Source organism: Mastacembelus armatus, chromosome 9 (assembly GCF_900324485.2).
Source record: "Mastacembelus armatus chromosome 9, fMasArm1.2, whole genome shotgun sequence".
In the NCBI taxonomy this organism is placed as follows: domain Eukaryota; kingdom Metazoa; phylum Chordata; class Actinopteri; order Synbranchiformes; family Mastacembelidae; genus Mastacembelus; species Mastacembelus armatus.
The window spans coordinates 11,431,954-11,459,590 of NC_046641.1; the positions used below are offsets into that span (position 1 = coordinate 11,431,954).

Sequence of the window (27,637 nt, forward strand, 5' to 3'; positions counted from 1 at the left end):
CCTAATTGCGAAAATAGAGTGGAACACATCTCCCATGACCTTCCATAGAGGTGTCAATGCTATTTGTGCATTTAATAAAATACCAAAAATTTTTTAATAGCACATAATTAAAACATGATACATTTTCACTTTTTCCGTTGAATCAAATGTGGCGTAGCAGAGAATTAAAATTAGGCTACTGTCCTGGAGCGTTTTATTTTGGAAATCCGGACCAGAAGACTGTACTAAATCCTGGACACTTGACAGTCGCTGTCCGGGTGCGTTAGAGCGCACACGTCGCTCTCTCCACAATATCTCACCACTGCGGTAGGAGAGGGAAAGACAGCAGCCGAGTGGGGACCCGGCGGGCACAATTCACTTGTTCCTGCACAACAAAACATCCAGCTGGCGAGTGTGAGTGCGCCGAGCTCACCACAGAGGAGGACTTTACCTGACAGGACGTATAGCAACAGCTCCCAGGACAATCCCGCAGCTCAGCGAGAGCTAAGGAGGGAGAACTTTTGCCTATTGCTCCATGGTAGATTTTTTCACCACATCTCAGTAACCTTGGAAGTCAGACCTGTGTATTGTCAAAGAGGATGGGACCGCTGACGTTACTCCTTTCCCTCGCCCTGTGTTTGAGCGCCGCTGTCCCGCAGCATGTGAAAGGTGAGTGGAAAAGTGACTTGCTGCCAATGTCGCTGTCTGAACATTTTACGCAAGTCGCCCACCACAAACTAATCGGTAGAGACTGGGGCGTTTTCACATGTTGAAAGTGACCAAGTGGATGCGTTTTGTAAACACGCGAACAGCTGGGCGCATTGAGGTGTTCGCGTTTGTGGAGAGCCAGTGTTATTTGCGGAATATGAGCAGCCTGTCTGCACGCTTTGGGAACACAAAACTACCCCCGGCAAATCTGAGCACGACGCGTTAGTTGATTGGTTTACTTGTGTTTAAAGGACACGAGTTTGACTCGATCAAACAGATGATTAAATGTTTTATCCGTGCGTAATTTCGCTGTGATTAAGGGTCCAAATCCACCCGTGCACCAGGCGCGCATGTTTTAAAGCAGAAATGTGCTCTGCTCCAGTAAATGTATATATTTCTTTTACTGTTGTGCGCCCTCACTGTGCAAAGCTTCAGCTGTTTGCTTCGCTCCTGTGACGCTTCCACAGGCTACAAAAGAAGCTGTGCGCCCAGGTATGGTCCCGGTCGATTAAGGCAACAAGAACGTCACATCACCCTGTTTTCCAAATTGAACTGCGAAAAAAGATAAAAAAAGATTTCTTCCATGTGGGCTTTAGAGCGACCCAGATGCTATCATGGAGAGGCTCCTGTATTAGTTGCATCGCAGTGCCATTACTGACTGGAATTACATCACGAGAAGGTCAATTGCTCATTTCAAATCTAATGTAGAGCCTTACCCAAAACTGTCAGACTCTTATGTAGAGAGGAGATTGTTAAAAGCTTATAGATTCACTTGACACCCCATATCAACATTTATAACCATTTCACATCCTGATAAGATGGTGATGGGAATATTTAAGCTTTTTTCCCTTTGTATATTTTCCCACAAACAGTAAAGAACATTACCTGTGGGATTTGTGTGAAGAAAGCCATGTAGCCCTTATGGAAGTGGGTCATGCCATCCTCCCTGTCTCTATTCATTTAGCAACATGCTTGCCTCAGGAGTCACACATGTCAGACAGACCTCAGTCCCTGCACCAGGAGTGTGCTTTAAGCAGAGTTTCTGAGGCTCTTTTAAGCCTTGGAGTGTCAATTTAGAGTCAGCGGTTAGACGACATTATACTACTCCCCGGTAGGCTGGCATAATGAATGCAGAGGAAACGCGGGGAGCTGTGGTACCGAGGGTCCACTTGTTTCAAGACTCTCTGAGTTAAAAATACACACAGAACTCGTATCTCAATTAATCATAATCCAGTTAGATTTGTGGCATTGTAAAGGGATTTTTGTTCAGCTGTTACCTCATCCACAGCCTGAAGCTGGTCTGAGGAGGTAGATGGAGGGTGTTAACAATATTTGATCTGTGCGTGAGCATCCCTATAGCCATAATAGTCATCCTCGCTTTGCTATTTTAGCAATGTAATTGCTTCATTGCGTTGAAAAAAACAAAACAAAACAAAAAACAAAAAGATCTGAGTCAGATTGAAAAGGGCTCCAAAACATTCAACACCCATTTCACATGAAAGAGACAGAAAGAATATATCAATGTACATTCCAGTCAGCTTTTCTCATTGTTCAATGACAGCAGCTGTCTTCAGCTAACAAACACTCTATAGAGGATGTTCACAGGGTGCCTCTGTCCCCTGAAACAAATTGATGGGGCAGAAACAGTCACCTTCAGGTAAAACAGTCTGCATTGTTCCAAGTCAGTGTGCAATACATCACTTCCTCTGGTTGGGTACTGGTGCTGACTCTCACACATTGTTTGGGATCCTGCCTGTCTGCCTGGACAAAGCATATGACTGCACCCATGGGCCCTCTGTATGGAAATTTGGGATGTTTTTGTGCTTGTTTTGAAGAGAGTCAGTTTTAATTAATTTTATGCATCTTAATTTTACTCTCGGTTTTGTTCTAATAGCTGCACAATTAGACCCTTTTAGACAAATGCACTGCCATCTGGAGAGGCAGCGTGCTGGTCTGCTATTGGTGAGTCATGATTAGTGTTAATATTGTTGGTCACTGTTCATTTCGCAGATTTCACAAGCTTAACACTGTGAAAGAAGTTTGTCAAACACAATGTAGAAATGTTGTTGAGCTCTGGAATGGCTGTGGGTTTAGGTTGGCTTGATCACCTGCTGCTCATGCTCACAGACTACAGATTTGTTGGTTTAAAACTTGAGGGGAAGACTTACAGAAGGCTATTGCTAGTAGGGCTGGCATCTGGTACTTTGGGATAAACAAAATACCTGGCTGGAAATGGAAAGGGAGGGGGTGCTAATGTTTGCTGGGTGTAGCTTAATATTGCTTGGGATGTCATGGGGCCATGGAACAAGAAAGGTACTATACAGACTAATCAGCTTAAATTTTCCATGGACGCATCATTTTACTGGGGCGTATGCACATCACTGCAGATATATAAGGTCAGCTTTGTAAACAAATTACTGCAGGCATACAGTATTGACTAGAGCTGCAGCAATTAGGTGACACATTGATTCTCTAAACCAAAAATAATCAGCAGTTGTTTTAAAAATTGATTTTTTTCTTTTAATTTTTAAGCAAATATGTCAAAAGTTCACTGGATGAAGCTTCTCAAAGTTACTGTTTGCTATTCTTTGTCATCCCGTATGTGATTATGAACTAAATATTTAGGAGTTTTGGACTGTGAATCAAATAAGCTATATGAATATGTTCTCCCAGGCTTTCAGGCAGTTATACTGGGCAGCTCTCACTGTTACCTGACATATTCCATAGGCAAACCAAATAATTGAGGAAAGAATGGACAGATTAATCAATAAAGAAAATAATTCTAATATTGGCTTTTTCAGGAAAATTCTAAAAATAAAAGTCTCATTATTGTCAGAGTCAGTCAAATCAACAAAGTGAAACAGGAAAAAAAAATACAGCTTACCGTATGTTTGCAAACAGATTGTGGATATTATTGGAAGATGTTCTTCTTTGCCAGCTAAGGTTATAGTTGGTGACATTTATCAACAGTGAGTGCCCTTTACTCTGGTTTTTAATGGCACAGTCCTAAGTCAGCACAGAGAGGTCAGATCAGCAGCCATGATAATCAAAGGAATTCAAAGACCCCATAGGACGACAACCCACACATAAGGAAATTCAACATTCAACATCAGAATGTATGAATCAATCTTTCCACAAATATTTCTCCTGCCACTGGTCGCATCAGCTAGTCTTCAATTTTTTTTGTGTTTGCAGAAGTTGATTGGACTATTCATCGTCAGTGCAGATGTTCCTTTATCCCATTAATATTTGAAGGAGAGTTCATTTGTCTTCTCTGCTGACAAGTTAATGGATACAGTGCTCTTTGTCTTTGCTGCAGTCAGGCCTCTGTTGTCCTGCCTACATTTCATGCTTGACTTGTTGGGAGGGCACAAGGGGCACTGTTATTGAGGTTGCAAGGACACACGCTGAGGAAGTGCTTACCAAAGAACATGAATATGGCCCTGAAGTGAGGGTGGGCAGCGCACTGGTAAAATAAGTCGTTTGAGCCTGTGCACACTCACATAAGCTTTCAGACAGAAGCGAGATGACTGTGTTGCTGTTGTTTTATGTTTTCAGTTTCGACTTTTTACCTTGTAATTAAATAATCACCTTGCTTGTCTTAATTATCTGACTCAACTAAAATATTGGTGTTGCTGATGTACTATGCTTCAGGCCCACTTCTAGATTTTCAAGGTGACTTCAGGCTTATCAACTCTGCATTTATACAGCAGAGGAGATGTTTAAGCACATCAAACACAAAACAGCGATTAATCAGCAAAAAAAAAACCCAACATATTTTCACACAGATTTTGCCTCTTTCTGCCCCACCCTTAATTCAATGCCAGATGTTTCTATTCACAAAAGAGCAAGGAAATTCTGAATGTTCCCAGACATCTTAAAGATGAATCATTTACTAAAAACAGCATACAGTATGTCTTTGTAAAGACTACTTTAAGCGTTGACATTTTTGGCATCCTATTAATGCCAGTATCAAATTTCAGAGCCCTCTAAGACATTAAATGATTATTTGAATGTTTCCTTTGTAGTGTCACTTCATGTTGAGTGTACTTCACTTTTTCAGCTAAGACCATGCAGCAGGCCATCCTTTCATAGTCTGAGCTTTCATGAGACCACATGCTGGTTTTAAATAATCCCACTGGGTCACGATTAATGACTCAACGTTCGGAGGCAAGAACAAGCCCACAGTGAAAGCCCACAGTGAGTGCATGGCAAAAATTCCACAGTTAATGAAGTTATCTGATGTTGTGTAGCGTATTTTTACCAATTGTCCACGAGTTTGTTGAGAGTCGCTTCTTTCTTAACTCGGGTCTTAAAAAAATATTATACTCTATGAAAAATCAGCCTGAAGTCATCAAGACAGAACACATTTAGTCTGACAGTGTTCATGTTTGGCACAGATGGCCCTAAATTATTGTTTAGATAAATAACATTTAACAAGAAACATGTAGTACATTAAGGGAATGCTTTAAATGAAATTTTAGGCCTTGGCATTTGAATCATTTGGTTGCACTATATGCAGTGTAGAGGATGAACAGCACATTTTACATTTGCTTCTGGCTGCACCTGCAACTTCTAACTTTTTTCATATTGTTATGTGATTTAATTATATGCATTTATCACAGTGTGTGCTATAGCTTAATGTAGGGACCAGAGTACATACTCATTATACTCAATGATTTCAAATAGAAGCACAAACATGGGTTTACATTTAATTAAAGTGTCAACACTGCATTACCTTCAAAATGCTTATTACATCTGACAGTATTAAACTGCAGTTTATGTTATATGGCTTCTAGTTTTCTGTAAAATGATGATTTTCGAGCTGGTCAGGTTCTGTTATTCGTTGCATTAGAAAAACATTCGATTGTACTTCTTTACTTCTAACGTGGTGTACATTTTTTAAAAAGTTGAATAAGATTAGAGCTCTGAGAAATGCAGTCCAAAGAATTTTAAATTGGCCTCATTTTCAAAGCCGCGTTCCTTCAATTCTCACTTTGCTTCTGTTGCGAGTACATGAAATGGGAAAGCACACATTTCATCATTCCCTGTTCTTGTTAACTTGTACTGTATAATTACTTTGCAGGAACCCAATTAGTTCTTCAGGGAATCAGAGTAAAGCAGTGCAGTTTGAAAGAGAAAAGTCTGGTGTCTGTGTGAGAAATTTATCTTTCTACAAAAACAAAAAGAGCTACATACACTTTATTATTCAGCAAGCACATGTGCAACTCAGACAGCCTAAGCGTGAACCTAATGGCAGTGTTCATTGCAAGCAAAAAAGCAATTCATGTTAAAGCCTACAATCAGTCACAACAGTCGAGACCTATAATTACTGTATAAATGATCTGTTTTGCTTTTCTAATTCTATTGTATTGTTTTTTTTTTTTTAACACCTATGTATACAGATCGAAAGTGTGTCAACCTGGTGAGATACAGGTATGTGAAGGAGGTAGGAATGCGAAACTCACAAAACCAGGCATATTAAGAATAAGAATGAGTAGCCCCTAATTAGTTCTTGTGGGCTTGTTGGAGCCCAACAACCCCCTCCACCCCCCTCCAACCCTAATACCCACACACACACACACACACACTTTGTCAGGCAGGTGTCAGAACAGCATCAGCTATTCATTATCAATGTTGGCCATGAGTGAAAGAGACCACCTTCCCCCAGCAGATCAATAAACGGAATAAATTATTTTGGATTGAGTGTGGGATTGCACTGCAGTGTGGACAGTTTCAGCTTGTTTAAGCTTTGTTTTGAAGCCAAAGCTTCAAGACAGTGAGTTTAAAGCCTTAACATGGGTGAGTGAATGATACACAGATCTTTGAGCGTTTAAATGTTTCATCTTTACACAAAAAGCCAGCTCCAGACACATTTTTGTGATGTAGTAGCTGCTCTGTGTGAGGATATAAAACCTTTTTAATGTTGAGTGTTTGAGTGTGTGTCTTGTAACTTATAGTTTTTTTTTTTTCATTTCTCAAAGAATCCTTTTTTTTTTTACCATATGTGTGTAATGCTTCCAGTTTTATTGCATTGTCAGGTGTATCGTCCATAGTAAATTTGTAATGGATTGAACTCTTGTGGTTATTATTTCTTTAATTTGAATAACCCCTAAGCTTGCAACATTTCTACTTATATTTATTGGACAAGCATGCTTTGGTTATTGTGGAGTGCAGACTGCAGTTAAGCCTGCTTTAGTCACAATAACATTGAGGAGTTAAAGCAATGAGCTTTGCTTTGGTCTGATAAAGTCTCTCCATTGGGCCCTGGAACACCACTGCATTTCCAACAAGTCCAATCTACTTATTTAAGATCAGATGGGTGCAGGTGGCTTAAGTTCTTACCTCCAACAAGCCCTAAGGAGATGTGGGCTACTCATTCTTATTCTAAAGACATACTTAACTCGAGAGCCTCATCTAACAGTCTGCACACTGAAGCTCACTTGAAAAATTAACCCTTTGATCATTTGCATGATTATAAAGTAAATGATGCCACAGAAGCTAAAAAAAGAGAGATTCTGATTAAAAAACTTTATTTATAGGTGTCATCATCTTTCTTGACTCTGTTCATCCAGCCGCCTTTCTGAGTCTCTCTTTTTTTCCTTTCTCATTCCAGTAATGTCTAGGAGATACAAGCTGGACTCATCAGCTCTGTGGTTTACTGCATATTAACTTATATTTGATATGTCGATAACTGTACAGAGTATGCGGTGTGTTTTACTGTGTGTACAGATGTGTGGGTTTGTGCGCTCGCAGAGGTAACCCAAAAATGTCATCACACAAAGTCTAGGAAGCAATTCTGGCTCTTTTGCAGTGTGGATGTTCATCCAGACTTCAGTCATCTGCCAAAAAACAAAACAACATCCCTTTATTTATCATGTCAGCCAGCTTGCTTTTACACTAAATTGTGCTGAATGCCAACAAGGGGGTGTTTGGTGAGTGTTTGATTGAGAACAGGAAGCTGTGTATCTGTAAAATGGTTAAAAAAAAAAAAACGCTTCTAATATGGTCTTTGATGTTATCGATCTGCGTGTGCCGAATTGCAGCTGAAAAGTGGTGCTTTAGCTAAGTCAAATGTCAACAAATTGCCCTGGCCTATTGCCAGCTACTTTTCACAAGGGTTATTTGAGGTAATGGCATAAAGTATACGCAGTCCGTTGAGAGGTGAAGTGTGATCTTTTACAGTGAAATACCACCAGTCCAGATGTTTTAGATTACCCTTGGGGTGTGCACTACCAGACAGGGGAAGAGAGAGTGAGGGAGAGACAGACAGAGCTAGCAGTCAGGATGAAAATCCACTTCAATTTGAAGTTCAATGAACAGCAACCACTCACCTTCAAACTTCAAAGTAAAGCTCATTAAAAAAAACTAAAAAAAAAAAAAAAGTAATCACAATCCATTGTCACCTATAAAAAGGGTAAGGGCTGTTTGATAATTGTTAGGTACAGTTATGCAAATGAGGATTAGAAGACTTTATTTCTCCAAATCATTCTTTTTAGGGGTGTAAGGGCAATTATATGCTAACTGAAGCCCTAACAAATTGAACAAAAAATGTGCAATCAAATATTGTACCACTGCATCTGAGGCAAAGTTTCAGCTGAGCACTAAAAGCAAACGACTGACAAAGGTCAACATGAGGACTGGTCTCTCTGACTTGGGGACAGGAATAAGTTGAACTCAATTTTATGCCGATGGACAATGATGCACTTTATTCAGCTTGTGTTTTTCTACTGTACAACTTCTTTTTTTTAGTTCAGTAATAAAACTGTAGACAAGTTGATTGTTGCTCTACCCACTTGTATTTGTAGGTTTTGCCACAGTCTATTTACAGAGATGTCAGTTCAAAAAATAGGATGGAGGGTTCATTTTAACTCTGGCACAGTGGTGCAACCAATATTGCCTCACAGCTTCCGCAGGTTCAACATTTGCTCCGGGTTCGACCAAGGCCTTTCTGTGTGGAGTTTGCATTTTATCCGAGTCTGCTTGTGTGTCCTCTTCCTACTCCGGTGTCCTCCCACAGTTCAAAGACCTGCAGCTTAGGTTGACTGGTGACTTTGCCTGTAGGTGTGAATGTCACTGTGACTGGTTGTCTGTCTCTATGTCCCAGCCCTGTGATAGACTGATGTTCAGTCCAGGGTGTGCCCCCATGTTTTGCCCAAAGTCATCTGGTTTTGGCTGCCTTCCAGTTTATAAGAAGAAACATTTCTCACACATTCTTATGTGTCCATGTTGCACAAACAGATTAATTCCACTGGCATCTTTCAGCATCCTGTATGTTGTCTTAGCTTTTCTCTTTTGCTTCAACAAGGCACTTCGTCAAGATGGTCTATTTTTTATTTTCAGCTGTCTGAGATACATGGAGTGATCTTTTTGACCTGCCTCAGCTGTTTTTGACGGCTGTCTTACTGCGATATGTAGGTAAAATCATACCAAAGTGCAGAGGGAGTTGTGTAGTGTTGAAGGAGGTGACAAGATAAATTTGCAGCTGAAGAAGTTAAAACATTTAAATTACAGAGTGTATTTTTAACCAGATTAGTACACTGAAAAGGAATTTTTTTGCGATGTGCACTCTTTCTCTTCTTCTCTCCTTTTCTCTCGCATACAGATTCTGGTAGTTATAATTGTAACACCTTAGTCCATGGTGATTAGGTGACAGCTGGGCGAAGATTTGGTTTGATGTTATGAATAAAAGTGTTTGATTTCACTCCTGTGTTTGATTGAGAACTATGGAACATATTTTGGTGTTGCATGTTTTTCTGTTGGTGCCTGTATTTTTGCAGTTAGTTAGTGATGATACTTCTACTGCACACTGAGCCTTGTCTTCCTCAGCACTAAGGCCCTTGAAGTACGTAGCGCTGCCCTGCTACATGAATTTCACTGACCAAGGGGAAGGTAGGATGAAGAAATTCAATTTGTCTGCCCTTTTCAGTACACGCAATGCGCAGCTTAGGCCAGCGGGTGAGAAACATAAGCTGAACAAGGATCACAAGATAGTTTTGCAACTACCACTTTATGTTCTTCTAACATGCATATAGTGTTGTGGAGAAACATGCAGCTTCACAGTTTGAAGTGCCTTTATGACCTTAACCAAATAAGCAATAGTACTATCTGAAAGACCTGCTGTGTATAGCAAGACACTTAGAATTGGTGCAGGATTTGTGTGTGTAAGGGTGATGTTCTCCATTGCAAATACAGTAGTGTGTGTCACTTTATCTGGGATGGGAGCTATGGTGGAGGTTGAGATATATAGATATATATATCTATATATATATGTAAGAGAAATGCACTTATTCACTTTATTAACAAAAAATAGATAAGAAGATTGATACATCTGTCATACCTTTCTGTTCACAGTGAAGCTGGAGCCACTAAACTATTAGCACATTTGTTTAATCTATACAAAAAGTTGTTATGATTTGCTGTTCTAGGTTGCTGTGTGCAGGACTAGTTTCTAGTTTTTACTATGTGCCAACCAGGCAAACAGGGAAGAGTCCAGGTTTCTGGCATGTTTACTTAATATTATGGTATTAAACTAAAAATTTGTAAATATTCAATTAAATGATTATCCTGGGTTTATGAAATATATGATTGGTTATGTGAATCTCTGCGTGCCTCCCACACACTTACAAAAACAGTAAGCATCTGAATTTGTCATACTTGTGTATCCTTTGTGAATTTTGAATCAGTGGGTTGCTCAGTCACAGAATGTATTTGTGTGGCATAATTTCCCTTTCATCCAAAATGTCACATGGAAAACATCATGACAACAAGAGAGCTAATGAGGTAAACACTTAATGAACAGGGTCACAGAAATGCCTTGGTGTGCTGTTGAATATGCATTAATCCTGCGAATTAGTGACACAGTTTTCAACTCAGATGCATTTTCCCTTTGCTCATTTTTTTTTTTTTTTCGTCGCCTGTTAATCTGCAGTGGCAGCTTCCATCACAGACACCTTCCTCTTCAGTGGTTACTGTGAAGATGCAGAGGAGATCTGAGCTCCACTTCTTTATACATGTTTGATGAATCTTTTTATGCTTCTTCTGGGATACAAGCATGAGTGTGGGAGATCTTGTTTGGGAAAAAGGTACAAAAGATGGGAGGCGTCCAACTTTGTAATGAGGCTAGAAAGGCTCTCCTGGCTCATGAGCAAACTAGGGCGTCTGTAATGGGTATGCAGAGAGATGAGGGGGTGGGGACAGAAAAGGGAGAGAGGCATGTTGCGAACTAGAACTGAGCCACACAGAAGCTGTAACATAAGCTGCGCGATGGACATTAGGTGGAAGGAGGTGTCAGTCATAGTTGCCACTCCACACTAAATACTGAAAGAAACTGTTACATTAAAATTATTATTTGTAAAGTCTGACTTGTGTTATACCTCTATATACATTTAAATAAAACGTATAATTAAATTGTCAATACATCACAGCTATAATGTCATAACTATTTAAAATGTAATGCCACTGCATTACCACAGTGACATTACTCTTCTATATTGGTGATACTGAAAAGAAAATATTGTGAAAACAGTAAAATGTTTACAAAACCAAATGAGCTTTGCTGGCTCTTAATTAGCAGGAATCTAAAATAGGATGTTTATGAATTATGTTAATTAAGACAATCCTTAATGTTAGGTTTCTCTGCCAGTTTCTTATTTACAACAGAGAGGGATTTAGAAATTCTTTATTTGATTTGGCTACATGTTAATTTAAAATGTAAAAAACAGGATTGACTTGAGTTGATAGTTACATTACTAAATGATTTTCTATGCTTTGTTTAATAGTTAGAGATATATGATGATGATGATGATGATGATGATGATGATGGTTAGAGATCATGTCATTAGGCTGTGGAGAAGTCATATTTGTCAATTCAGTATTCCAGCAATACTTTATATGCTCACATCACATACATAACCATCATTAATTAGTCTCTGCAATGGGCCTGTAGGGACAGTAAACCAATAAGAAATACTGCCCCAGTAGTTAACCTGCCCCTGAACAGTTTTAATCAGTTAGCTGCTGAGGCCATCACATAAAATAAATCGCTTTACAGTGTAAGGACGGTCAAAGGTTAGCTAACTTATGGCTCAACTTGCTGTTGTGGTCAGAGATGATAGTATATATTTTTTGACCCTGCAGTGTCATGGGATGATGCTGTATATGAAAGGAAAATGCTGAGGTACAATGTGTTACGCTGCATTTGCAAAGTTGGACCAGCTGGGCTTCGCCCTATGGAGGTTTGACGCTGAAGCTTGCCAAATCCAGTTTTTAACTGTTTATCTGGATGAATTAAGTGCTCACAAAAAGGGCATGATGCATTGGTGATTGTGTTTTATAGAGATTTATAATGGCAGCATATTATCTTATGAGTTAATCCATATTCTTTATTTTTCTTAATATCTTAAAATCTGTGCATGTATAATATTACATATTTTTAGAACCATAGCATATTCTTATTTCATAGTGCCTTCATGGTTAATACTGTACATTGATAATGGTTTAATCTCAAAATAGATAGAGTCCTTGGTCCCACGCTGCTGAAAAATCCTGTGAACCTTTCAGGCCCAGGGCTGAGTGCATTATTGCTGCCTCTGGCCTGTGATGAGGAGATGTATTGATCTTATCCTCAGACGAAAACCCTCCGCACACCTCTGCAGGCCTTAATGCTGGCTGAGGCAGGATACACAGTAATGAGAGCAATAGCGGGATGGATGGGGGACTAGCTTATCCCTAACAAGGATGGAGACCTTTACACTAAAAAAAGAAAGAAACTAACTGGGCGTTTTTTGTTTGTTTTTATTTAACCCCTACGCTACCTTCAAACTGTTCTGTTCTGGCTTTTTGTGAGCACACATATTAGTTCCTAACCACACCATACACTGTAGCCTTGATGGTCTTATCTGGAATTTAGGATTCCTGTGGGAACATATCTCAGCACAGACTGTCCCAGTATGAAGTCGGCCTTTCTCAGAGAAAGTGTTTCAAACTTACCCAGTCCTAAGAGGGTGGGATACCTCTGATACCTCTGGCTGGGAAGAAAGATTCCCACTGCTTTGAGCGCTGTTGTTGGAGGCTGTTGTGGCATCACAAGTATTTTCATGACAAGGATTTCAAACAGAGAACTTTGTGTGTGCAGCCCTTTGAGGTGAAGTTTACTATGGGTGAAACCTCTAACCTCACAGTGACCACAGCTCAACCACACTGTACTGATTATGGATGCTGATTCTTGGTCATGGCTGCTGTAGGTTTTGGTTAGGCTTACACAGAGTCTAAATTATATTGTAGGGCTGTGGGAATAATGGAGTTGAAACAAAACAGATGAATAAAGTTAACTTTTAAAGGAATGACTAACATTGCATGTATATGTATTCAATCTGTCTTAGTTTGTCCTGAATAAAAGAAAATGTCTTGATTAGTTCAATGTGTAAACTTTCAACCTTTTTGATCTTTAGTCAGCACAGAAAGTGCGAAGTGTATCCCAACAAAATAGGTGGAAATGTAAGTATATAGTGACTACCTGCTGGCTCCGCTGCTAACTGGAAGTAAGTGGACAAAATAGTTTGACATTCTGGGAAATGTGCTTAATTGCTTTCTTGCTGAGAGTTAGATACGACGATCAATAGCACTCTCGTGTCTTTATGGGGGAAAAAAATAAGTGCTGCTGTCAGCAGCCATTTAGCTTAACTTAACATAAAGACCGGAAACGTTATGACTCAATGTATGCCATACAAAATATGCCATACAAAAAAACAGATATCCAAACACACTGGGATTCTATGTGTTGCATAACTCCTATGCTTCCATACTAGTCACATCTCAGAATAGAAGCAACAAACTGAACTGAAGTTTCACTGTCATGCAGGTCTGATCGAGTCTTTAGATTTCGACGTGTTAGAAATGAGGGAATTGCTGCTCCGACCTCTTGAAACACTGATACAGGCCCATAGAACCTCAGTTCTACTGGAGAAATGTTTAAGTCACAGAGGGAAAAATTAAAGGACCCCCCTCAGCAACTGACTGACTTCATATGTGCTCCTAGGTTTCTCTCATCTTCATATGTCCCTGCAACAAAGACCTAGAGCTCCTCTCTTTGGACCTGATCCTCCCAAAAGCTTTAACAGGCTTAGTGGCCAGCATGCTGTCTGTTATCAACACCTATTTCATCAGTTTGGTGTGCTGCTTTTCAGATCTCTCTCCTCTGCCTTTCCCCTCTCTGCCACATTTTAATTCCAGCCCACATTCTTGTCTATATTCTTTTTTCTCCGTCTTTATAGAGCTGTTTTTGAACTGTAGGCTGTGTTTGTGTTCCACTCACTAGGACCGGAGCCTCTGTCTTTCTGCTCTTCCACAGATGTTTAGCATTTTCAGCCCTCTCTAAACATCTTCTGTCTCTTCTCACTTTCCCCTCCCCAAGGCCAGAGTGATCTTATTCCCTCTAGCTATTACATCCAATTAGGAGGAGTGAGAGTTTCATCCCTCCTCCTTTTCTGCACTAACAATGTGGGATACAGTGGAATGAGTCAGGGTTTTCTCTCCTCTTCTTTGATGTGAACAAATTACACTTCAGATACACACTTGGCAAAGAAACAAGAATTCAGTTTACTCTTCCAAGTTTAAGTTCTTTGTCATTTGGTGAACAGCAAGGTACACAATGAAAGGCGGGATCACTTGGTGTGGAGTGATGCCTTCTTTTATTTCAGCTATTGTCTTTCAACTTAAAACATGGATTTGAGTAATAATATTCTGAAAACGCACGTAAATACATTGGTGTTGTGATATATTTATACTCTTCACATCATATTTCTCAACCCTCTCCCTAAAATACTAACTTTTCTCAATCTTTCCATGAACAGCTGTTGTATCAGTTGTTCTGATAGTAATCATGTCAGTTATGCAGATCTACAGTGATGTGGTTTACCTCGCCTTTTCCTCTGCTGCTTTCATATGCCGTTAAGTTCAATATAAAGCAGGGCTGCGGTATTCATGATTAATTTTTAATAGCTTTTTTATCGGTAACCGGTGAACTTTTTTTTTTTTTTTTTTACAGAACATATATGGATTCTTAAGATTTCTTTGGAGCATCTTTTAACCTGTAGTATAGTTTGTCATTTAACCATCACTTTAAATTCAATAACCGATTATGAGAAAGTGAAAACAAAAGTTTTAGAAGTATTCAGACACTTTGCTGTAGCACTTCAAACAGTGAGCACAGGCATCCTGTTTGCTTTATTTTTCCTATCAATGCATTGAGAACTTGATGTGGCAAAATGAATTGGTTAGCTAAAGTCTAGTAAGGAATACACCTGTGTATACACACTGCATGTCAGTACAAAGACCAAGCTACAGTATGAACTCCAATAAACTCTCTATAGAGGTCTGGAGTGAACAATGTGGTGAGGCATTGATTAGAGTGAAGTTTATAAAATGATTTCTAAAGCTTTTATTGTTCCCAGGAATACAGTGGCCTCAATTATTGTAAAATGTAAGAACATTTTAATCAAGAGTTGTATTTCTGGGCAAACTACAAGGTTAGACAGGCCTCGGTCAGGGACCTCTGAGCACATGTGGACAAAGATTTTATGATCTCATGAGACAAATATTGAACCTTTTCAGAGGATCTCTAAGCACTCATCAGCCAGTTAATACCACTTCTACAGTGAAGCATGGTGGTGGCAGCGTTATGTTGTGGGGGTCATTCTTAGTGACAGGAACAGAAAGACGAGTCAGAATGGAGGTAATGATGAATACAGCTAAATACGGAGACGTCCTTTTTTTAAAAAAAAAAAACAAAAACAAAAAAAAAAATCCTTCTCCAGAGTACACTCAACCTGAGACCTGAATTCAAGAGGATCTGCCTTGAAGAAGGGGATAAACTGCCCAAATCCAGGTGTGCATACCTTGTAGAGACTTGCCCAGGAAACTTGTAATTGCTACCAAAGGGACTTCTACAGGTAACAAATTAAGGGGCAGAGTACTTTTGTAAATACACGAAGGATTCTGAGTACCTTATTTTAAATAAATTATCAAACCTTTCTAAAAGCATACAGTGTTACCTTAAATTGGCAATAACTTTGCTTGACTAAATGTCTGAAACATAAAGTGTGGAAAAAGTGAAGGTGTCTGAATATTTCCTGAAGAGACTATAAAATGCTTTAATATAGAAGGCAGCTATGGAAGGTGTTTGCTGTAAGTACACCCAAAGTCCGTGACAGACGTTTTCTGTGCCACAAACGATAAGGCTGCAGCATGTTGAACTACCCTGTTGGTGTAATATTATATGTGCTCACAGGTGATGAAGCCTTCCTCTTACAGTTAACCCAAAAATTTCTATTACTGATTATTGTTATGCCCGTTTAGATCTGTTTTTTCCCAAAGGTGACTCATGTCAATTCCCTCTCAGATAATTCAAGTAAACGTATTATCCAACAGGGACGTAAAAATTAGCATAACATTTCTGAAAACAGCTTGTGCTGAATAATGGGGTCAGAATGCTTTAGCACTCGCCAGTCGCACTTTGACTTGTGCACAATAGAGTGAAGGAAGCATTTCATCTGTGTGAACTGTTTCTTTAAGACAGTGGCGGTCTATTTCTTACAGAGGGGTTTGGCTTTAGCTTGTAGAGCTGCAGTCAGCTGTCTCTTCTTTTGTCTGTTTCTTCTTCACTATGTCCAACCTTTATTTGTCTTCTTCTTGGCATTTTTGCATCCTCATTTGCATTTGTTTTTTTAAACTGATCAAATAAATATAGAGTACATTATTCCTAACCTCCCCTTGTCTTTTTAATATACTTTACATATCCACTGTTGAGGTTTTGACCTGACCACATGGTGTTGTGGCATTGGTCTATTGAAAAACTTTTTTATGATTCCTTTTTTTTTTTTGTTTTTTTTTTTTTAACTTTCAGTTAAAAAGCAATAACAACTGTTTGTGTTGGTTTCCTTTCTTTTTTTAATACAAAAAACAATACATTAGGGTTTTCTCACACTCCAAAAGGATTATCTATCTATCTATCTATCTATCTATCTATCTATCTATCTATCTATCTATCTATCTATATCTATCTATCTATCTATCTATCTATCTATCTATCTATCTATCTATCTATCTATCTATCTATCTATCTATCTATCTATCTATCTATCTATCTATCTATCAAAGACTGATAACCCCACCCATATGAGGAACTTGCTTGGTTTAAGACATTTACTGTATGTGATGCTATTTATAAATCATAGGAATATAGGCTATACGTTTATTTTCACAGCACAGTAGCATACGAAGCAAGAACACAAGAACATGAATCAAGAACGTGCTTTCAAAAAAACATCTCCCTGCTGAAAAGGAACACTTGCACATGCATTGCCATGCATATCAGCTTCTTTGCCAAGGCATCTGGTTGTTGCTCATTAAATGGAGCAGCAACTGTTATTCAGTTTGGAATTATTTCTAGAAGAGAAAGAATAATTAATCGGTAACTGAATGGTTTTGTTATCAGACTGGGTGGCACGCAACATTTTTCAGTTTTCTACCGTTTGCCTACAGAACCTATCAACTTTGGTGATTGCATTTTATCTACAGTTGTTGGCCAAATTGTCAATTGTGTCTGCTTCTCTATTTTTGAGGTATCCAGAGCAAACACTGATTGCATGTCAAAAACACAGTATAAATCGGACCTTGGATACGTCTGCAGTGTGTATTGACCACATTACAGAAACACTTGCCTGTAGACAGTGGCAGCCATTATGCTTCGAATAGCAATTTGATGCTCTATTTGACTGACCAGCCCCTCCACAAACAATCACATACAGTGTACACTCTTTTAATATTATAGATTTGAAACAGTTTTATGGTTTACATCATTTAACTCAGACACACTTGTCAAAAGAGAATGACTTTAAGATCACTGATTTGTTTTAGATCATTAATATGTATGATCCAAACACAACATGCACGTTTTGAATATTGTGGATAAGTGTTCCTATTTATTTTAAAGAATAGCAAAGATTGTGAGTGTATTGATTCTTTTAGATTCACCTGCTGTGTGAAACTAGTATATGCCAAGAAACATTACCACTAAGACATCTTTAGGCCAGAGAAAAGTGTTATAGCATCATATATTTTATTGTGTCATTTCAGATATTGCAATTGACAGATGCATTTTGCTGAATTGATAGGTAACAGTTTGTACTTTTTATCTTCATTTATTTACCACACTCCTGAAGAAGAATAAAGTTGTATTTGTTGTTTACAGCACCAGGGAAATAGAAAAGATTCAGGATTATTTAACTTCTGCCTGTATAGATTTGCTCTATTAGGCTGATGCTTCGGCAGCCAATTAAAACAATTTAATAAACACAACTCTTTTAAACACACCCATTATTGCTTGTGGAGCAGTGTGTGTATATTCCCTTTTTTGGGCAGTGCTTTCATCATTATTTTAGGAAATATAGCTTTAAAGAAAAAAAATGTACATTGAAACATTTGACATTTACATTGAAAAAACAATGCTTGAAGATGTTTTTTCCATTGTGTAGCCCTGTTTTTTAAAGTATTTCTACTTTATTTTATTACTACTGTATGTACCCAAAAGACTGAATGGCATTTCCTTGAAGAGTTGTAAGGACAAAGTCCTTGATCTCATTCTGGAGAGTGATGTGTGGAGGAATGGAGGACTTTACCCTCCCTGTACACCTGCTCCATTGTCCAAAAATGTAAAACAAGGATGGAAGGATTTTTTTTTTTTTTTTACTTACAGAAAGATAGTGTCTACCTCCCCACTTGATATAGAGGAATATTCTACTGCACTTATTACTTGGAAGAACATCAACAATGCCTAATACCTAATTATTGTTGGTATTGTGTCTGTGAGTCATTTCACAGTTAGCCACCCACTCCATAGCAAGTTGATTTAATGTTAATAAGCACTGCTGTGATGGAACAAACACTTCTGAGGGTGATGTTATGTGGGAGGTAGATGCAGTGAGCATCTGCTCGGGGTGGGAGAGCGAGGGTGTCTGTGTATATGTGTTGTGGGTAGGGGGTACAAGAAAAGGTGATATCTGTAGTGCTAATGTAGCACATGTAGCACAGCTTGCCATATGCACCACAGTGCCGCTAACTAAATCATCATTTGCAACAAAAAACACTTTAGATATTGATTTTTTTTTTTTTTTTTATCCTGTCACAAAAAAAAAAAAATCTAAATTCTAATGATGTTTATTGCCAGCTGGATTGAGTTCTCTCTAACCGTCCGTTTCACAAGTCCAGGCTGCTTTTCCAAATATAATGATCATATAATACGAGTGGCTTTTTCTTAGAGAGTGCCACTTATGTTAATGAACACTCTTACCTAGAATTACCACTTTAGCTAGTCTATAACAATTTATATCATTCATATTCTGTGACTGCTTGGCAAGTTGATTGTGATAATTAATACAGTTCATTTATGGCTGAAAACACATGGAACATTTTGAGCTGCGAGTTGAGTCATGCACTAATTAAATGCAGTAACTGTGGCAAATTAAGCTGGTTCGTGTTATAATTTTATGGATTCTGTCTTTTTTAAACTACTGTATCCTGATTAAAACAGCTCATATCTCCCACTCACTGCCAAATGCTGGAAAGAAACCTGAAAACTCCCAACAAAAGTTTCACTGCTTGAGATTAATAGCATGGGACACTTGACAGACACAAACAGGATTTGTCAGCCCCAGCGAGCGCTGTCTGAGCTGCCAGCATTAGCAGTGACAGCCGACTGTCACTCTTGATGCTACACCACTAAATGGGAATACCATCGATAATCCAGATTGTTTTTGACTCTGTCATGGGTTGACTGGTCACGAAGATAAGAGTGATAAGCTTTACAGGGCCATCATGTCAGAGGAAAGCTCAATTTTACTACTGGCCAGCTAATATTGTTGGGACTTTAGTTATTCCAGTTTTTTCAGTTTTGTTATGTTGCAGCCTGATACTACAATTGTTTAAATTCATTTTTTTCTCATTAATCTACACTCACTGGTGCATAATGACAAAGTGAAAACAGAATTTTAGGAATGTTTGTAAATGTATTTAAAAGAAAAAAGAAATATCACATTTACATAAGTATTCAGACCCTTTACTCAGTACTTAGTTGAAGCACCTTTGACAGCAATTACAGCCTTGAGTCTTTTTGAGTATGATGCAACAAGATTTGCACACCTGACCTACTAGTCATCTAGGATTGGAGGATTTTCCGCCATTCTTCTTTGCAAATCCTCTCAAGCTCGGTCAGGTTGGATGGGGACCGTCGGTGGACAGCCATTTTCTCCCAGTCCCTGCTGCTGAAAAACACCCCCACAGCCTGATGCTGCCTCCACCATACTTCAACTACAACTACAACTGTTGGGATGGCATTGGGCAGCTGATGAGAGGTGCCTGTTTCCTCCAGACATAATGTTTAGAACTGAGTACAAACAGTTTAATTTTGGTTTCATCAGTCCAGATCATCTTGTTCCTCACAGTCTGATACTTTTTTGCAAACTCCATGAGGGCTTCTGTCTAGCCACTCTGCCATAAAACCTAGATTGGTAAAGGCCGCAGTGATGGTGCTTCTGGAGCTTTGTCCCATCTCCACACAGGATCTCTGGAGCTCAGTCAGTGTGACGATTGGGTTCTAGTCATCTCTATTACTAAGACCCTTCTCCCACGACTGTTTGGCCAGGAGACAAGCTCTTGGAAGAGTCCTAGTTGTGCCACATGTCTTCCATTTGAGTACTATGGAGGCCAGTCTGCTCCTGGGAAACCTTCAGTGCAGCAGAAATCTTTTTGTAGCCTTCCCCAGCTCTGTGCATATCAACAATCCTGTCTCTGAGCTCTGTAGGCAGCTCCTTTAACCTCATGGCTTGGTTTTTGCTCTGATATGCATTGCCAGCTATGAGGTCTTCTATAGAGAGATGTGTGCCTTTCCAAATCATGTCCAATCAATTTAATTCACCACAGGTGGACTCCAGTCAAGGTGTAGAAACATCTCAGCAACGATCAGAAGAAATGGGAGGTTTTCATGTGTTATTACAAAGGGTCAGAATACTTATGTAAATATGATATTTCAGTTTTTTTCCTTTTAGTAAATTTACAGGCCTTTTTAAAATTCAGTTTTCACTTTGTCATTATGTGGTACCGAGTGTCTGAATACTTTCTGAATGCAGTGTACAGTATACTATTAGGTGAGTGCATTCCAAAGACATTTCACCTAAATGTATTCATATGCAAATTCTATGGGCAACCACACGTAAAACAACCACCACCTAATGGCCAGCAAAAAGACTGTTCTTGTTAATATCTAAAACGTAAAAAATAAAGTTCCTCAACAACCTTGTAATACTCACTAGTCATCAAGTATAACATAATACTGTATGAATAGATGCTGGCTCCCACACCTCTGTAATGGACTGCTATCATCATTATAATAATTGCAGTCATTCTGTCGACCTCTCAACCAGACAAATGTTGATACATCAGTAAATCCTTTATCATGGAAGCTGTGTGGGGTTACATGGCAAATGCTAATACCAAGCAAACAATACTGAAAAAAAGTTCATAAAATATTTTGTGCAACCTCATCCCACTCAAAACAATTGCCATATATTTACTGCAACATGTTAAAACCTAATGGAAATTTATTTCTTTAATGTATAGCCTATATTTTTTTTTCTCTTTTTTTAGTGGTCACACTATCATACTGTCATACTGGTGTGTTGAGTAGTCAGCATGTATCATGTAAAGTCCTTGTACTCCTTGACTTGAATATGTCTGTATTTACTGTGAGCAAAATCAACTGATCTGCCAGGACACTCCCAGCTATCAGGAATTTAAGCAGGGCTAAGCTTTTGCTTGTTAAAATTTAGGTTTGCCACATTAAAGAAAGAGAGAGAAAACACACGCACAGACCAAATGAAAAATATTATTGTAAAAATCTTACACAGATAGTGCCCCATGTAAAACAATTTGTTTATCTGTTTCTTTTTGTACTAATTAACAATTTAATCTACCAATTTTGCAGATGTGCCACATACAGTAAGATCCATAATTTCTTTATCACTTTTCTCTTATTTTTAGGATTTTTTTCTCCTTTGCTTCATTTCTCTCTGTCTCACACCCTCTCTCTTTCTGAGCTTGTGAAACTTTGATCACATGGTTTATCCAAGGTGATCCAAATGCATTTCACACTCCCATTCACTTCAAGTGAACCGCTTTCCTCTTGGTACCTCGTACAAATATATCATCTACTCTGTACATCTATAAATTCCTGATGATTACCTGAAATCTGTCCATTCGCTCAGTCTTAAAGTGCCAGGTCAGAGCACAGTATGGGACGTGTCATTATGTTTTACCAAAGGCGAGAACGTTATTTTCTCCTTCCACTCAAATTCTTGTTCATTTCTGCAGTAAACTGAAATCAGAAGTCTAGTTAAGCAAATCATTCCCCAGTCAGTGGTTCTGATCTGTGCCTTGATGATCAGCCTCAACTAAGCAGAGGTGTTACTAGCCCTTTCTCAGCTATTCGATAGGCAGTTTGGTGTTCTTACCAAGCCGTTATCATCCCATACATCCTTATTGTCTACATTAAAGTGATGAACACCGAGCATTCCTGCTTTACTTACTTACGTTTAAGCAAGACAACTACTCAGTTATGTTTAGGCATTAAAGCCATTTGGATAGTTTTAGGACAACATCGTGACTTTCATTACATCTGTATACAACCACCACTGGTCAGTACATACCATGGGAGCGCATTAATCAATCATAACAATCTCATCACCTACATTTATGTGCTAATGCTACTAATCACCATTGAATACCAAATCTTCTTGCCTGTAGTAGGTGTAGTAGGGCCCTACTGACCGATACAAGTGGGATTTATTCAATAGCATGGCAACAGTCAAATTGGCTGCCTTTCTATAAGCTGTGGAAAAGGCAGCAACGGTTCCTATGTATAACATGGTGACTAAATTCTGATTCCAGTTTCAAGTGTTGATTTTTCCTGTTTGATGCACATGAAAAATCTGTTGTAGGTCTGAAGAAACAGTCTTATAAAGGGATAGATATCCAACCATTACTCCTCTTTTCAGATCTTTCAGTTGGAAGTGTTCACTGCTGAGACAAGCCATTTGGCACTACTTTTTTGTCCTACCAGAACTAGGACTAGCAAAATGCAAAATGCAGCCTGTGACAACCAGCCCATCTACTCCACTCTGTGAAATTGAAAGAATAAGCTGATTTTTACTCTACACATATTGGTATTCATACATTAATTTATTATCAACGGTTAATAGGATGCAGACCTTTTGAAGCTCTTTGCAAAGTTAAATACATCTACATTCTTGTCACATTTGTGTTGTGAAATGTGTTTTAGAAATTAATGCCAAGGGCACAAGTGCGAAAGAAAAGTATAGAACAAGATACTATTGCCAAACCTTTTTATATATGTAGTAATTATCTCTATTGTTTTCCTGATTTGTAATTTATACTGCATTATTTGGATGTGGATGCTCACATATTAAAACAGGTTGTTTGTACTACAGGGTCCAGTAAACATGCAATAAATTTGTGTATCCTCTTCCCTACAGAATATGCATATGTGTGTTTTGTATGTGTACAACAGGCATGTTTTGTTTGGGTTTTGTACTCGTCCTGTGCACCGACCTGTCTATCTCCACTGAACACCTTGAGGTCATATCAGCCCTGTGCTGGACAGGCTAGCTGGTTCCCATTTAGATTATGGATGGTTATTACTGCCTCCTGGCTGTCAGTCAGATTAAAGCAATATGTCCTGGGATGGAGGCTTATCGTGCAACAGAGAAGACCTCCTGGGAAGCAGGAGAGGCCATTCAGGCAAGTCGTCTCTATAGCCTTCTATGTGTTACAGATTTATTAGCGCAACCTAAAATTGTAGCTGAAGTATTTTCTTTCATAAAATGAAACAATATATTATGTAATCTCCTTGTCTGTCTGTATTCATCTTGTTAACATGACAAAGGGAGGACTGTAACCATAAAATACTCCTGGCACGTGTAGGTTGGTTACCACAACAGTTATGCTGCTAAATAATGGAGAGGAATAACTTATATTATTTGATGTTATGTGTAGCTAAAATGTGTGAATTGGTTTTAGTAGACATTAAACTGAACTGACTGCTTGATGTAAGTGTTTATGCCTTACTCTTTCAGAGAGTGGTAAATCAGGATTGCTTAAAGATTCCTTTTACATCTGTTCATAGTCCCACTGTTAAAGGAGACATACTAGTTTAATTTTGATGACAGTTTTTATGGAGATGAAAATTGAAAGATCAGTTACATTTGCAGGAGCGTTTGAACAAAAACAATTCAGTGCTCAAAGAAAAAAATAGGACACAGATGTTACCAGTCATGTTACCAGGATCTGACTAAAATAATAATTTGTCATTTTTTTCCCCACATTGCATACCAGAAAAATACCACTAACCTACTTTACTAGTCCTGATATCCTTTAGAGAACATCATATAAAATATTTCTGTGGGAATATTTGTAGCAGTAGCTTCAATAGTAGAATGAGGCAGGCAAGTAATTGTCTATGAAGCTAGGTATTGATAAATAACTGCTAAGTACTATATAGTATTCTCTTTGCATCCTTTTTGCAAAGCATTGCATAATATCCATCTACTCATCCATTATTTATATGTGCTTATTCCTAATTAGTGCTAATTAGTGTCACGGGGATCTGCTGGAGCCTATTCTACCTCTCTTTTGGGTGAAAGGCAGGGGTATACCCTGGACAGGTCACTAGTCCATCACAGGGCAGCATTGCATAATAATATAAAAATAATGTCAAATACAAATAGAATTAGACATTGTTTCAAGAGTATCCCTTTAGAACCATTAAAAAACATTTAAAAAACACATTCAAACTCAACTTTGACTACAAAACAACTTAAGGACAACTAGGTCAACTGTCAGTGTCTTTGAAAACAAATCACACTGTATGACTGTTCCAAAAACAATGCATGTCTGGGTTAATGGATAAGGTCTGGATAAAATTATGCAGCTGAAACTACTTGGTTCAGGTTTAGAAAACATTACTGTTGTTTTTACACGTGGAGTGGAGTTACTTGGTAAAGCGTTCGTCAGAGTTAACACACACCTTGTGAACCCATTCACAGTTCTTCTTTAGGACATTTTGTTTTAACAGTGTCACATTATCACTGCTTTTGCTACTTAGGAAGGGCAGTAAATACTCTTATGGCTATAAAAGTCCATGTGTCAGGAAAGTAGAAAATCAGTCTTTTAAGTGTTTGAACAAATGATCAGTGCTGTTGTTTGAGTGCTGGCAGGTTCAGTAAAGCCAAACTCACTTCTAATCAATGAGTTGCTTGTTTATTAATTACAAAATGTATTTTCTTTTGTCAGACAATATTGGTTTTCTATTGTGGGGGAAAAAAGCCATGTAATGCACGTGGCCTGTGGTGTTTTGACTCATCTAGAGAACATCAACAACCGAAAACACAAACTTCTCCAGCCCAGTGTATTGTACAACTAGCGCTCAATATTTTATGAACTCCTATGATTCACCACTTGAGCATTTGGAAACAAAACCAAAAATCTTTTTATGCATCTTTGTTTTCTCAGCTTGTGTATTTATGTGTGGGTGTGAATAGTCTAGCTGTCTGTACTCAGAGACATATGCTTTTTTTTTTCTTTTTCTTTGTGACTGTGTATTTGTGTGTGTGTATACTATATACGGTATATGTCTGCAGGCTTATAACATACAGTATGTGTGTCTTGACCCTTGTGGTAAGAAAGGAGAGGAAATGGCAGACAGAAAACCGCACTGAGTGAACCATGGAATGTGCTCGGTTTGGGGATTACATTGGCCCTTGTGTATTGGAAGACACAGAAGAGGGGAGTTTCTGCTGCCAGACAGATGAGAGGTTGGGAAAGAGGTTGTTTTGGCTCCTTGTGACTTCAGTTTAAGTGTTCTCTCACATTTAAGGCAGTGTTAAAGGCTACGGTTTGCTTTTTAATTTTGCCTATCATAATGTGGTCTAAGTGAATCCTTTTTCTTTTCAGTTTCCAGCTGGTGAGAAACGATTTGTGGCTGCTGTCTGAACTGAAATCATGTTTTAAGGGTATCCTAAGTTTTGTCAATTTTTTTTTTCTTTTTAACACTGAATAATAAAGTAGATACACTGAATACAGATCCCAGAAATAAGGTACCACATGAAATTAGATTGGTAATACAAAACTTTAAACACCCATGCTTTGAAAAGTGATTTTTATTTTCATATCTAAAATCACCACACATAAAGCTGAAAAGAGCAGTGATGTTTGGTTTGTGAAGAGGAGAAAAATCTCTGTGAATGTTTTTTTTTTTTTTTTTTTTCTGGTCTGAATGAAATTTTCAATTTTCTAACATGGATTTGGATTCATTTGCAGCTATGTGAAATTCCGGCATCTATAACTGTCTCTCTGTCTCCCTCATGATCTATGTGACCTTAGCCCTCTCCATATGCTAATGCATAATTATTATTCAATGCTGTGGATGAAAACATGTACATGGCATTGAATCATATTTTAATTAAGCAAGGATGCTCATTGGTGGGCAGTATGATTAGCTATTGTGAAATAACAGACATCCATATTTTAATATGGTCTACGGAGCACCAAATCCCAATGTATTTAGGCCTCGTTTGTCCATCCATCCATACCTAGAGAACTGACTCACGCGCTAACACATTTCTGATCATCCACAACAATAATGTCAGTTTTGCCATATGTCATTTCATCCATTTGATGCCCTTGGTATTCTGGCTCTGTAACTTTGCACAGTTGTTGGAACAATTTTGCAAGTGATGATGGAGATAGAGGGTTGTGGTAATTATGGTAGACAGGCCAAATCTCAGCTGTGAAGCTGAACTGGAGCTTGGGAGCCAGGGATACAGCAAGCGAGTTATGTATGCCAAAGCAGTCAGTCCTATGCTAGACCAGAATGATGAAGACATAGTAGTCAGAGGCCACCGACCAGGAAATAGTAAAGAAATTGGGTGTGGGCTATGACATAGTGCCAGTTTTTTTTTTTTTTTTTTTTTGGCAGAATGTTGTAACCTACTGATATCAAGGCGTGTCTGGCTTTACACTGCATGCTCTTTTGGATTACATGTCAAATGTTACTGCACATATGGTGGCGCACACTGTGATTAATAATATAGTTGAATCAGCAGTGTTATGTGCAGCTGCAGCACTGAATACTGTGACATAGTTGTGGTAAAGCTAATATAATTTTTCTGTCTTCTCCTCCTCCCTCTTTCCCCTCCTCTCAACAGCAGCAGATGGTGAGGAACCAACTTCAGCAGGTGGGAAATTTTTATGCTTGGTAACATGATTTCCACATTTGTGTGTGTGTGTGTGTCTGTGTGTGTGAAGGGTTTCTAAATCTTGGCCAAACCTCTACGTTCCTTCATTACTGCCTATCGACACATGCCCTGCGTCGATTCACTGATCATGCCTCACTCACCATTACATCATCTGGCAGCCCAATTTAAATCTCTTCTAATGTGTGACTCATGACAAATGTCTCGTCCTTGTGTGTTGCAGAGTTTTGAGATTGTTCAGGTCAATGATTGCTTTTCTAAGATGGATTTTCTTCTCGACTGAAGTTTTCCGAGGACAATTGTCATCATTTCAAGGGAATTTTTTGGGGGGGGGAAATTATTTGTCATGTGTGACTGCAAATTTTATAATCTATTAACTTATTTTAAGTGTAGCATTAATCTACAGCAATTTTTGTATTTCAAAAACGTTCTGTGTTTTATCCAGAGCATAATGCACTGCATCCCTAAACGCATACCATTAACATCAATCTGAATGTATCGTGTAGCCAGTCTCTGGGGAATGTGTTTTGCGCTGCACTTAGTGTTTGCAGGTAATAGGTAGCAAAGTA

At 38.6% G+C, this 27,637-nt stretch overlaps 1 protein-coding gene across 3 annotated transcripts in view; it reads left to right on the forward strand.

Moving 5' to 3' along the window:
- The first annotated feature begins 263 nt into the window (after nucleotides 1-263).
- Nucleotides 264-27,637, forward strand: part of edil3a (EGF-like repeats and discoidin I-like domains 3a) — a 104,735-nt gene continuing 77,361 nt past the window's right edge. Inside the window, exons 1-2 of one of the 3 annotated variants that reach the window (XM_026320726.1) lie at nucleotides 264-648; nucleotides 27,021-27,050. In XM_026320726.1, coding sequence (XP_026176511.1) covers nucleotides 579-648; nucleotides 27,021-27,050 — 100 coding nt within the window. In that variant the 5' untranslated portion in view covers nucleotides 264-578. The remainder of the gene's footprint in view (nucleotides 649-27,020; nucleotides 27,051-27,637) is intronic. The other 2 variants (XM_026320727.1, XM_026320728.1) reach the window with 2 other exon arrangements.